The sequence below is a fragment of the Mastigoproctus giganteus genome, chromosome 9 (genome assembly GCF_048544385.1).
Source record: "Mastigoproctus giganteus isolate SK-2022 chromosome 9, ASM4854438v1, whole genome shotgun sequence".
Taxonomy (NCBI): Eukaryota; Metazoa; Arthropoda; class Arachnida; order Uropygi; family Thelyphonidae; genus Mastigoproctus; species Mastigoproctus giganteus.
Window position 1 is genome coordinate 139,412,023 of NC_143583.1, and position 13,295 is coordinate 139,425,317.

A 13,295-nucleotide genomic window follows, 5' to 3' on the forward strand; every position below is an offset into this window, starting at 1 on the left:
GATAATTTCCAACTTCACTTTGAGAGCCACCCTTATGTATGGGAGATACATTTGCACTTTTCCAATCCAAGGGAATCTCTCCAGAGTCTAGTGATGTTCGCATAATTAGCCTCAATGGTTCAATGCACTCGCTTGCCGCCTCTCTTAAGATTATAGGGTATATTCCATCAACTCCACGAGCCTTACTGGTCCGAAAGTTTTTTCATTAAATAATCTTGCGAAATTTCAATATCATTAATTACATATTTTTTAACTTCGCTCCCACAATTTCCCAATTTTCCTGTGATTATGTGGGCAATAGAAGTGCTTGGCTTAAGATCAAAATTTTTCAGCTTTAGTTATCAAAAGTGAACAGAATGGCTTCAGAAAAAAGGCACATTTTGATGATTCAAGATCGTTGTACAGCACATTCTGCTAAGACACTTAAGTCGACAAATATACGGCTGTTGTTTTTACCTTCCATTACCAGTTTTATGCAAGTACAGGTTTAAGGAATTATTTATAACCACAAGAGGACCATATAGAGCCTGCCTGAGAAGGTACTTGATCTGCAACATAGGAGGGAACAATTTGCAGCTTGAATGAAATGTCTTGGATGCTATCCATAACCTTGTTATTGCTTGGGACAAGTATCGCATCAAGTGTAATAATCAACTACTGTAGAAAGAGTGGCTTGGTGAGAATTTCATTGAAAAATATGGTCAAGCAGACGAATATGATAGTAACGTGGAGGAATTTGAAGGAGCATATGGATTTTGTTGGAGAATATGAAGAGCTGGTGGGCTTGTAGAGGTACATGATGAGTTTCTACCATAACAATGCAACACCAGAAGAGCTGCTGAGCATCAAACAAAACGACAATGTTTTTGCTACCAGCGAAAGTGAAGCGCGCGGGTGCACACACACACACAACACGATTCCCAAAATGCATTGGCCAGCAGTAATATTGATAAAGAAACAACAATTGCATTTGATAATGTCTGTGCTGTAGTTTGGAGCACAGGCATTATTGAGTAGTATTGGAGGCTTGAAGTAGTGGAACCCATGTTTAGTCTCTAGAGCTAATTTCCGGTCAATCCTTCCCTATCTCTTCCATCATGCAGTATGATTGATGACTTTTGAGGTTATGACGACCATCCTGGCGAGATCCAATATTCCTTACATTTCGAGGGCACAGCTCTAAAATGGTGTTCGCAGGCTGGCCGCTAGTTAGTACACGGGACCGAACCTATTGGAAACTCTCTAGTAGGCTTCCGGATCAGCTAGTGTATAATCTTGCTACCTCTACTCTGCCAGATAGGGACTGGAGGGAGTCCAAGTAGTGTGTATGTGGGGAGCATACTCGAGGCCAAGTTATGTCAAGGATCTGGGTATATTCTTACCATGTGTACGCCATATCCAAAAATTTCATTACTTCATACAGCATGTCCCACCCACTTTTTCTTACTATTGAATACACCATGAATTGTCAAACTAGTAGAGCAAGCTTATCTGCGAAAAGATCTAAACCTCCCAAACACTTCCTAATTCATTTCACAAATATACGTGGTCTCAATTATAATCGGAACGATGTCCATTTCCACTTGCAGTCTACCAAACCCCATGTACTTTTTCTGACAGAATCTCAGTTATCAGTTGATTCAACTACTGCTCATCTCAGATACCCGAATTATTCGCTGTATGATTCCTTTCGCCTCAAAGGTGGTACTTGTGCATATGTCCTTTCTGATATTCCCTGTCAGAGAGTTGGCAATTTGGAATCTCCTCTCTTTGATCTTCTCTGGCTTAAAATCTCTCTACCTCATTCTGTCAAATTCATCTGTTGTCTCTACCGTTCTCTAAACTCCACTAATCACTTGGAGCTCTTTGACTTCCTCTTTTTGCAACTTGACTTTCTGCAGTCCAACTTTCCTAACAGTGAGGTAATTTTCCTTGGTGATTTTAATGTTCACAACTCCAGCTGGTCGAGATGCTGAAACATTTGCCGGACAATCCTAATCATACAGCCAATACGTTTGATCTTTTTCTCACAAACAACCCTTTTAAGTACACGGTTGAAGTGAGAGGTCCTTTAGGCACTTCAGATAACAACTTGCCAATTGTCTCTTCTCCAATAGAACCTTTATCTCATGGCTATTCCATTCCCAACCTTGTGCTGTTTGGCATTACAAGAATGCAAAATGGGATGACCTGCAAGACTTCTCTTCTTCTTTTATTTGGTCAGATTACCGTTTCAAAACTTCTGATGTCAACGTTTGATCAGATAGTGTCAGTGAAATTATTCTTGCAGGAATGGAATCCTTTATCCTACACTCCTCTTTAAAATCTCGTCCTTTATCTAAACCTTGGTTTTCCAATAAATGTGCTACGGCTGTTCAAGAGAAGAATGTTGCACATCGTAATGGGCTTGTTTCTAATTCTCCAGTTTCATTTTCTGCCTACACCAAAGCTCGCAACAATTGTAAAGCAGTTATTAATCAGTCCAAACTAGAGTTTGAACTGGCTAAGAGTAGAAAACTTGCTTCTTGCCCTAATGGTAGCCGAGCATTCTGGTCTTTTGCCAAAGCTATTGGCCGCAACTTTTGCCCATCTCTGCTCCCGCCGCTGTCCAAACCAGATGGTTCTGTTGTCACTTCAGCCAAGGATAAAGCTGACCTGCTAGCATCCCATTTTTTCTTCCAGCTCATGTATTAATGATCTTGGTAAAACACCTCCCACCATTCCCAACACACACACACTCCATTCAATGCCTCCTGTGGTCTTCCGTCAAAAGGATGTCAGAAGGATTTTGATGAATCTTGATGCTAAGAAAGCTCCAGGTCCAGATGGTATTTCTCCACTTGTTCTCAAAATCTGTGCTCCTGAACTTACTCCTATTCTTTGCCGCCTTTTTTCACTTTCTTATTCCAAAGGTGTTTTTCCTTCTGCTTGGAAATTTGCTCATATCCAGCCAGTTCCTAAAAAGGGTGACAAGTCCGTCCCATTGCAATTACTTCTACTCTTTCTAAAGTAATGGAGAAATCAATTAACCAACTCTTAAACTACCTAGAAACCTTCCGTCTGATCAACGATCGCCAGTATGGATTCCGTCAGTGTCGATCCACTGGTGATATTCTGGCTTATGTTACCCATTTATGGACTAATTCAATGGAAAGGTTCAGTGAAACACAAGTAGTTGCTCTTGACATCTCAAAGGCTTTCGATCGTGTTTGGCATAAAGTCAAGCTTCCATCTTATGGTTTGCCAACTGTTTTTAGTAATTGTTTATCCAGTTTTCTCTCTGATCGCTCACTGAGGGTGATGGTAGATGGCTCTCTGTCTTCTAACTTCTCCACTAATGCCGGTGTCCCTCAAGGTTCAGTTATTTCCCCCATTCTTTTCCTCTTGTATATTAATGATCTTCTTCCATTGACTGGAAATCCTATCCATAGTTTTGCCAGTGATAGCACATTGCATTCCACTTTCCATTTTGAGAAATCTTGTCCTGCTCAATCAGCTTCAACTTCTCAAAAATCTGCTACCAAATTCCTTAAATGCCGATCTTCAGGTAATTCTCCAGTGGGACAAAGAGTGCTTAGTTGATTTCAACCCTTCTAAAACTCAGTCTTGTCTTATATCTCGCAAAAAAGGATTCTTCTGTTCCTATGCTTATCTTTAGTGGCACTCCGATTTCTAGGCAAGATTATATATCTCTTTTTGGGATTACCCTGACTTCTAATCTCTCTCTCTCTCTCTCTCTCTCGGCACAAGAACATCACAAATACTGCTTCCTCTGCATCTAAAAAACTTGGTTTTCTCTTTCGCTCTCGGCGTTACTTTTCTTCCAAACAGCTGCTCACTCTGTATAAATCGCAAATCCACCCTGCTATGGAATATTTTTCCCACATCTGGGGTGGTGCCCCCAAAACCTCTCTCAGGCTTCTTGATTCCATTCAGAGAGGGCAGTTAGGTTAATTAATGATTCATCTCTAACAGAGTCTCTGCACTCTCTGTCTCATAGATGTACTGTTTCTGCTGCATGCCTCTTCTACAGATACTTCCATGGGCACTGTTCTTCTGAATTGGCTTCTACAATTCAGACTCCAACCCAAGCATGGTACTAAGTACTATAGGTTCTAATACCTCTCGTGTTTGGGGTTTACATAAAAAAAAAATTAAAAATGCATATAGAACAAAAACAGCACAAAAAACATTGGATTCTTTCTTTAAATTAGATTAATTTATCAAAAAGTTAATGGTTTGTATGTCTCCTTTTACATTAATATTAATTCTTTTTACTGTGATACCAAAATATTGTATATAAATCAATGTATACTGTACAATATTTTCATTTCCATTAATTTCTTCTCTCGCTCTTACAAATAAAAATAAATCTTTAAAAAGTGTTATTCCTATTACTGTCCTGTTAGACAAGGCTTTTGTTTCTATTATTTTTCATTTTTATTATTTTATTTTCAATTCATTTATTTTTGATGTTATTATTATTCTTAGATATATAATATATGCCAAAAAAGAAAAAGTAAAATTCTGACACTTTTGGGGAACCTCGTTATTACAAAACGTGAAAATTGAGGTCCCTTGACCTTTGTATTAATGAGATTCGGCTGTATAAATACTTAGATCTTTATGCTGAAGGATTTAAGGGTGCAGTCATTTGTCTGGATCCTGTATAAATGCTTCTAACTGTTCCCTGCACTGGTTGCTGCCCTATAAATTTAAAATGTTATTGAATGTTGGAAAGGTCTCCATTAAAAGCTACTACAACAACTCATGTGAAATCACTGATATTTCAATGAACATTTCACAAAGGTAAAATGTTCAATGAAAAACTAGTGAAACTGTTAGAGTGGGAAGTGTTGGCTAATGCTGTATAAGCTTGTTTTCTTGCATAATTTGACACTACTCTCTACATTGCAAATAATTATCTGTGTAAGAATTATATTTATAGAAGAGTTATTTAAAAAAAAAATATAGGAACAATGATCTACCATAACAATGCAACACCAGAAGAGCTGCTGAGCACCAAACAAAACAATAATGTTTTTGTCACCAGCGATAGCGAAAGTGAAGAAACTTGAAAATGCTTTTTTCCTGCCATCATAACTGGAATACGTTAATTTAAAAGTTTGCCTTTGGTCAAGTTATTTCCATATTTAGAAAGGTAAATTGACTATGTTTTACTTTTAGCAAAAAACAATGTTAAAGTATGAGTATGTGGCATTTCTGATATGTATGCATCAAAGTGTGCAGGTAAAATTGCTGCTTTAATTATACAGTAAAGAAATTAGTTAATGTGTGACTTACGATACTCTTGTTACATGTTGTTTCAAAATACTTGATTGCTGTTGCTCAGTTTGGTTGCTTACAGTGACAAACCAGTAGTAGATTATGAGGAGATTTCAGAATAATTCAATATATAGTTTCGCTAGAGATGACAAATGTTTTACAAAAGACAATTTAATAATGAATGCTAATGAGTAGTAAAGATACTAAACTTTGTATTTTTTTGGGTTCCCTTTTGGACTATGCAGTTTTACTGGTTTAATTGCACTTTTTTTTTTTTTTGAGGAAACTGCATTCAAGAAAACTGCGCTGGTGCATCAGTTTTCATCTCATCCAGTTATATATACAAATATAACTGCAACCTTTTGACTTTCAAACAGAAATTTAACAGCCAGGAGAAGCAGATAGCTTTGGATAGCTTCCTACATCTCTTCAACTTTCCCAGGAGGTTTGTGGTCCTCCCCAATGATGATGTCACTGCCTTTTCGGAGGTAATCTCTAAAGATGAAAACTTTAGTCCCAGAGAAGACTGGCCTTGTTGGCAGATAGTTGAACTATAACCTTTTTTTTTTTAGGGGGGGGGGGGTGAAGATAAATATTTCCACAGTTTACTCATCTGTTTTTTTTCTGGATCATAATGATGTACCCAACATTTGTCCATCATTACAATTTGGTCTAAAAATCATCAACATTCTCTCCATAAAGCTTCGATAATTATGCAGAACACTCTTCTGGAGCTTTCAGGAAGATGTGAACAATCTTTTGGAACCCATCAAGCTGTCCCCTTAAACATTTTCAGGCATTACGATATAAACACCCAGGCTAATGTTAGTTCATTCACTATAAAGTTTATAATCTTCAAGGACTAGCTGTTCCACTTTAGCCATAATGGCAAGGTATGTGGCTGAGATGAGTCTTCCGTCCCTTGGATCATCGTGTACACTGCTTCACATAACTCAAGTCAAAACTGTCTTTTCCAATTTTTCCATCTGATGTAATGGGCAATCCTCCCCATACAGGGCTTTCACCTCCTCGGGGATTTGTTTTGCTTCATTTTGCCTGGCAAATGAAGAAATTTTATAACAGATTTGATCTCCACCTTCTCTAGCATACCATCCCTCACTCTATTCATGGCCCTAATTTTCAATGAATCTAGAAAAACAAATAAATACACATTAACTTATGAGAGTTAGTAGTGCATATATATAATATAAAATCACTAACTCATATTTCTAGGTGAGGATAAATACTTACTGACCACCCCATGTTAAGGAAAGATCTGCTGGTCAAAATTCATACTATTATAGCATACACATACAGACCATGCATAGTTGTGTCAACTGATAAGCAATATGTTTCCACTATAATCTAAAAGCCCAGTTAACAACCTCAAGTTCCATATCCACAAGTATACAGTTTTTTTGTAAATGCTAGAGGGCTGCATCCTAATCAAACAGAGTGATACATTGAATAATCTCTTCAATACTTGCATCCCTGATGGCACTCTCTATAGTACTGTAACTCCAATGGTGTCCACTTTAAGAGATGTTTCACTGTGAATAGATTTGTATATGCATATTGAAAAAAAAAATTTAATATTACTTGCAAGAATTAAGACTTCCAGTTTGCATAAGAAAGGTTTTTTCCCCCCTTATAATTAACAGAAAAAGTTTATAATAATCACTTGGTAATAAGAAATACCAGAAAAGAACTTAATACAGTGAAACTTCTCCTAACGGACATTTTCAAATTCCCCAACTCACCTCCATTGGTTTTAACGTGTTTTCAGCTTTTGTCTAGCGGACGTGGACAGGCAATCTGCACTGTTTCGTTTAGATTAGCACTTAATTTGATCTCCCCATAACGGACTGTGGGAGAGCTCACGACCCTTTCTTCCACATATTGCCTCAATCTATTTTCTATTTCCGATTCTCTGAATTTTATCAAGGTTTACGTCGCGGTTCTAAAGCCTTTTTCAAGAATTTTTAAGGCACGTGTAAAACTTCTGATGAATTTGGTGTGTGTGCAGGGGGCGGGATGAATTTGGTCGGCCTTTCGTCTTTTGAGCTTCAGTTTTCAGTTTTGTTCAGTGTCGTGTGAAGTGCACAATGTCTTCTCGTAAACATTTAACTTTAAAAGATAAAGTCGAACTCATTAATGCATATGATCGGCAGAAAAAAAAAAAATAGTGTTCGCAATCTCGCTGCAAAATTCAAAATCGGGAAGACGCAGGTAAGCGGGTGCCTCCATAGCCAGGTGGGCAGGAGCAGCAGTGCGTAGCACGTGCTTCTTGATTAGACCGGGGTTCGAGCCCGTGAGCCACCAAATACAGAGGATGCGGAAAGGTCAGGGAATGACCACTGCATATCCCCGGAGCAATATGGCCTTAGTTGCTAATGCTCCTAAAAATCAAATAACAACAGCAGGTAAGCGACATGCTAAAGAAAAAAAATGAATTGCTCAAACAATTTTGGCAACACGGAAATGATCACGTTCAAAAATCATTCCCGAAAACTGTTGGACTTCAAATTGACAATGTTATGTATGAGTGGTTTTGTCGCGCATGTGCTAAAAAAATTCCCATTAATGGGCCTATTATTAGGGAAAAGGCTTTGGAGGTTGCGAAATCTATGGGAGTAAATGAGTTCAAAGCTTCTGTGGGATGGCTAGACAAGTTCAAAACTCGGCATAAAATTTCTTGGAAAACCGTAAGTGGTGAAGGTGGATCTGTTGATACTGGGGTTGTAACAGAGTGGACCGTCAAATTGGAAGAGTTATGTCGTGATTTTGAAGCTAAGGATATCTACAACTGTAACGAAACAGGGTTGTTTTTTAAAGCTCTTCCTGAAAAAACAATAAGTCTAAAAAACGAAAAGTGCCAGGGCGGAAAAATTTCTAAGGAACGCTTTGACTGTACTATTGTGTACAAATATGCTGGGAGACTTTGAACAACCTCTTGTTATAGGAAAACCACAAAATCCTCGTTGTTTCAAGGGCATAAAGTTGAATCTTTTGAATGTTGACTGGAAGTCTAATAAAAAAGCATGGATGACACGAGATATCATGAGCGAATGGATAAGTCACTTTAACCAAAACATGATTCGTCAAAACAGAAAAATTATTCTTTTCATGGATAATGCTGCATCTCACCCGCACATTGAATTGTCCAACATTCAAATTGTTTTTCTGCCACCAAACGCATCTGCAGAGCGTCAGCCCTTGGATAAAGGGATAATAAAAAATTTTAAACTTCACTACAGAAAACGTGTTTTAAGACATCTTATTGCAAACATGAACGATGTAACATGTGCGAGTGACCTTGCAAAGAAAATCAGCATCCTAGATGCGATTCAATGGATTTCCTCTTCAGTAAACGCAATTAGAAAACAAACTGTCGTGAACTGTTTTGTAAAGTCTGGCTTCTCAAATGCAAAAATTGAAGTTGTGAACAGCAATGTGGAGCACCAAGAAGAACAAGAACTTCAACATCTATTGATAATGTACAATACTTCAGCTACAAGTGACCCTGGCTACAAAGATATAGACTCTAACCTTACTACAGAAGATGGTGCTCTAGATATCAATTACATTATCATCGATATTTTTCAAGAAGTTCCTCATGAGGATGAAGAAATGGAAGGAGGTCATTCTGTCGAAGAACATATTAACGACGAACCACCGATGAAAATAGAAGAAGCGCTCATACAAATCAATCGTTTAAAAATGTTTTTCCCCGCTGAAGAAGATACTGAAAGACTTTCGATGGTTTCTTCACTCCAAACAAATGTTGAAAACAAAATTATCAGCCGGAAGAAGGTGCAAAAGAAAATAAGTGATTACTGTATGTATTTATCTTAAGATAAAGTCATAATATGCATAGCACAATTGTATGTATATTATTTACAAAAATATTGTGCAAAATCTGTATATAATTTAATTTAATTTTACATTAAACGTTTAACGATTTTTCTTTATCTCTTGTGTATGTAATTGTATATTATTTACAAAAATATTGTTCAAAATCTGTATATATTTTAATTTAATTTTACATTAAACGTTTAACGATATTTCTTTCTTTCTTTCTTTTTTTTTCTTCCTCAGACTTCTTGTTAGCAGACACTTCTCTCTAACGGACAGATTTTCATTCCCCATGGCTGTCCGTTAAAGGGAAGTTTCACTGTATTTTATTTGCATTTAATCATAAACGTTTACTTAAGGGTATCAAAAGACATACGTAAATAAAAGCACTTACCATTTTTTGAAGTTCATCCTGTGCTTCAGGAATTCTTTCTCTGTCATTACTATCAACAACAAATATCAATCCCTGTAGAAGTAAATGTACACTGCAGAATTAGTTTGCTAATACATCCAATTAAAATGATCAATAAAAACAAAAACCACCAAAATCAACTTTTTTTTTTTTTTAAATGGTGATTTAAAATAATATAGCGTATAAATACTAGTTCACAACCATATTTCACATTAATGTGCTTTCAAAACTAGCCCTTTTTTTTTAGTTTCCTTTAACAAATTGTTTCTTCCTCCTCCCCTATTACAAGAAACAATTCTGGGATATTTTGCTGTGTTAATTATCATTAACTGTGGATACATCACCCACCCCCAACCTTCCCACTAAATTATCATCAGTTGTAGAAACACCTGTGAGTAGGTGAAAACTTTATTTACATGTAACTACCAGGTTGTTAAAAAACTTACTACAAAGAACAGGTTCTTCCTTCATAAAGGCCTATGAAGTCCTGCAGATTAGTCAAGCTCAAATTGTTATCATAACCAATCTTCATGGTTGTCACACAATTGGCAGAAATTATCATGTAAGATTTCCATACTGTACAGTAAACCCCCGCTATTCGCAGTTTCACATATTCGCGGTCGCTGATTTAATATAAAATGAAACCTAAAAAAATATGAATTTTAAAGCGCCATGAACATTTTCCGCCATAAAAAAACATGGGCGTGGCTAAAATTATCTTTCCCGGTCAAATCAGCACTTAGTGAGTGGGGGAAGAGGGGTGACAAAATCGCGAGCATGGATGTTTCTCACTAATAGTTGTTCAGTATGTGTTATGCGCTTGTCATGGAAGGTTTCGTCATTTGCTTTTAGTTTATATGCTTATAAATTGAATACATTTATCAATTTATAAATTGATAGGCTTACAAAAGTGATAAATCTACTGTTTTGCAGTGTAAAACAGACTTTTTCGAGTGTGTTAACGGAAGAAAGTGACTTTATTGTGGACAAGTTCTTTCTAACCCGTAGAAAAATGTGGCTACGAATAACAAGGGAAATGTGAAAAGATCAAAGAAGGTGATGACATTAGCGAATAAAATTGAGTTATTAGACAAAATTTCTAATGGTGAAAGTGTCTCTTCAGTGGTAAAACATTATAAAATCACTGAGTCAACGGTACGATCAATCGAAAAATCTTAAGAAAAAATCCGCCGTAGTGTCCATGAAAATGCGCAAATTGCTTCAAAAATTTGCTCTGTAACTCGTGATGTTAAATTAGAAAAAATGGAAAAAGCTTTAAATCTGTGGATACAAGACTGAACTCAAAATAAAATTCCGTTAAGTTCACTCATCATTCGTGAAAAGGCAAAACTCCTTTATCAACACTAGCGAAACTGGTGAGAGCACTGGTGGGATAAGTTTTTTGCTAGAAAAGGTGCTGGGTTTGAAATTTCTATTAAATATTACATTTAATATTAAATTGTTTCTTATTTTCATTTCGATGCCATATGCTTGCATTTCACTATGTACATAGTCATATTATGAAGGTACATATAATACAAACACAGACAAAATTTTAGATTAGTTTTACTTATATATTTCATACTTTGGAACGGAACCCCTTTATTACTATGGGAGCCATAACTCAGTATTCGCGTTTTCAGTATTCGCGGCATTTCTCAGGAACGTAACCCCCGTGAATAGCGGGCGGGGGTTTACTGTACAATTTTGTCCTTAAAAAAAAAAAAAAAAAAAAAATTCTTTATTTTGCAACTGATATTACTCCCCAAAATAAGCTGCCACAAGTCAGATATACAAAACACAGTGTCGTTATCGGAAGAGGAGGGAGGAAAATAATTCGCAGATAAATAAAATACCATTTGCAAAAATAGCAGCAATTACATATACAGTAAACTCTCGCTAATCTGGATTAATTGGGGGGGGGGGGGTGAACTGGATTACGAGATAATCAGGGTTAGTGAAGCAAAAGAAAAAAAGGAAAGAAAAAAATAATAATAAAAAAAAAAACCTAGAACAGAAATGGAAAATTTAATGATATAGGTAGTGCTGATTAAAATAAATAAAAAACTATCACTGTAGAAGCTTTATTTAAAAACTAAAATATATTTATCCAGCAATAAATTTATCCATCAATAGAAGCCTCAGAAGTTGTACAGCAGACTCTCGATTCACCAGGACACTTCAAGACTACAAAGTAAAAAAAAAAAAAAAAACCACCAGAAACCATAAAATTCAAGTAATAAATAGAATAGGTATAAACAGATGTTTTGCAAGTTGCAAATAAGCAACAAGAAGCGGCATTAAGTCACGATTAGGAGATCAATGTACCTATGTACAACCCCTGCTGTCTTCACACCCACTGCTCAAAAAACCCCAATGGAAAGGGAACAAATGTTTAGTTTGTTGCATGGATTGGTGTGTTCCATTGCACTGCAAAAAGACAAATTTTGTTTCATTATGTCAGTATTTGTATTAAAATTTATTTTATTAGAAATCGCAAAAAATGATGGGTAAACGCAAAAGAGTTGTGATTTGAATTGGACAAACACTTGAAATTATTCAAAAGTTTGAAAATGGTGCATCTGTTAAATCTTTAATGAACCATTATAATGTTGATGACCAAACCACATGCAACATCGTAAAAAATAAAGGGAAGCTATTAGATTTTGCGGACACATCTGATATCATTAAAGGCATGGCTATCAGAAAAACAATTAAACAGTCCACATATGAGGACATCGACAGCCAGAATGACTCATCTGCCTTCCTAAATCTCATGTCTTTCAAAGTACCATACTCAACTGTGAACAAAATTTTCCATATATTTTTATCCAGATTAACCGGATTAGCAAAGGTTTACTATTTGTATATATTTATTTATTTTTTTATATATAAACTAATTGGTTGTGGTGATTTGCACTCTTCAACTTTCAATGAAGTATTTGAATGGTTAATTGCATGATAAATATCACAAAATCCTGTCCTTTGTAATCTCTCAAAGATTATATGTTCCTCCTTCCCTGGTTCTTGGTCTCACCTGGCAAAATTATATCCCCTGATTCATTTTTATCATTCCTTTAGGGCTTTATATACCTCAATAAAGTCTCTCTCTTACACCACCCTCACAAACAAAGATGCACTAATGAAAAATTTCTGTCCACATTTCCTAAACAGTTTATTGTAGGAATGATGATTAGCACTCCTCACCAATCTGGTCATCCTTCCTTCAACCCTCTACAGAAATTGTTACCCTCCCCCATTTCCAGATGCAGCTTACAGACTAGAACAAAATCTAAATGCAGTCTCATTAGTCTTATATAAAAGAAATGACTTTTGCAAAAGTAAATGGGTTCAAAATTGCCTCGTCCTGGTGCATTAAAGCCATCATTACAGGTACATACGAGAACCAGTACGAAAGTAATGCCTTCTAGTTTTTGTTTTCAAATGTGGCGATGTACATTATTTCGCATGTCACTGAGTGGTCTCTAGTTTCACGATACCAAGTGGTGCTGTGATTGGTCTCGTGAGTGCAGCATGTGGATGTTACTGATATACGTATCAAGCAAAGAGTGATGATTGAATTTCTTACCAAGGAAGAAGTGATGCCTGTTGAAATCCATACGCATCTAAAAAATGTTTATGGTGACAATACTCTAAATGTGGGTACAATTAGACATTGGGTAAAACACTTTAAGAGTAGGGAAAGTGACATTGTTGACAAGTCCCAAAGCGGCCGGCCAGT

General features: G+C 36.4%; 1 protein-coding gene across 1 annotated transcript in view; it reads right to left on the reverse strand.

Moving 5' to 3' along the window:
• The window catches only part of Arf4 (ADP-ribosylation factor 2), a 155,245-nt gene that overhangs the window by 28,253 nt on the left and 113,697 nt on the right, over nt 1-13,295 (reverse strand). Inside the window, exon 4 of the mRNA XM_090381565.1 lies at nt 9,536-9,607. Coding sequence (XP_090237691.1) covers nt 9,536-9,607 — 72 coding nt within the window. The remainder of the gene's footprint in view (nt 1-9,535; nt 9,608-13,295) is intronic.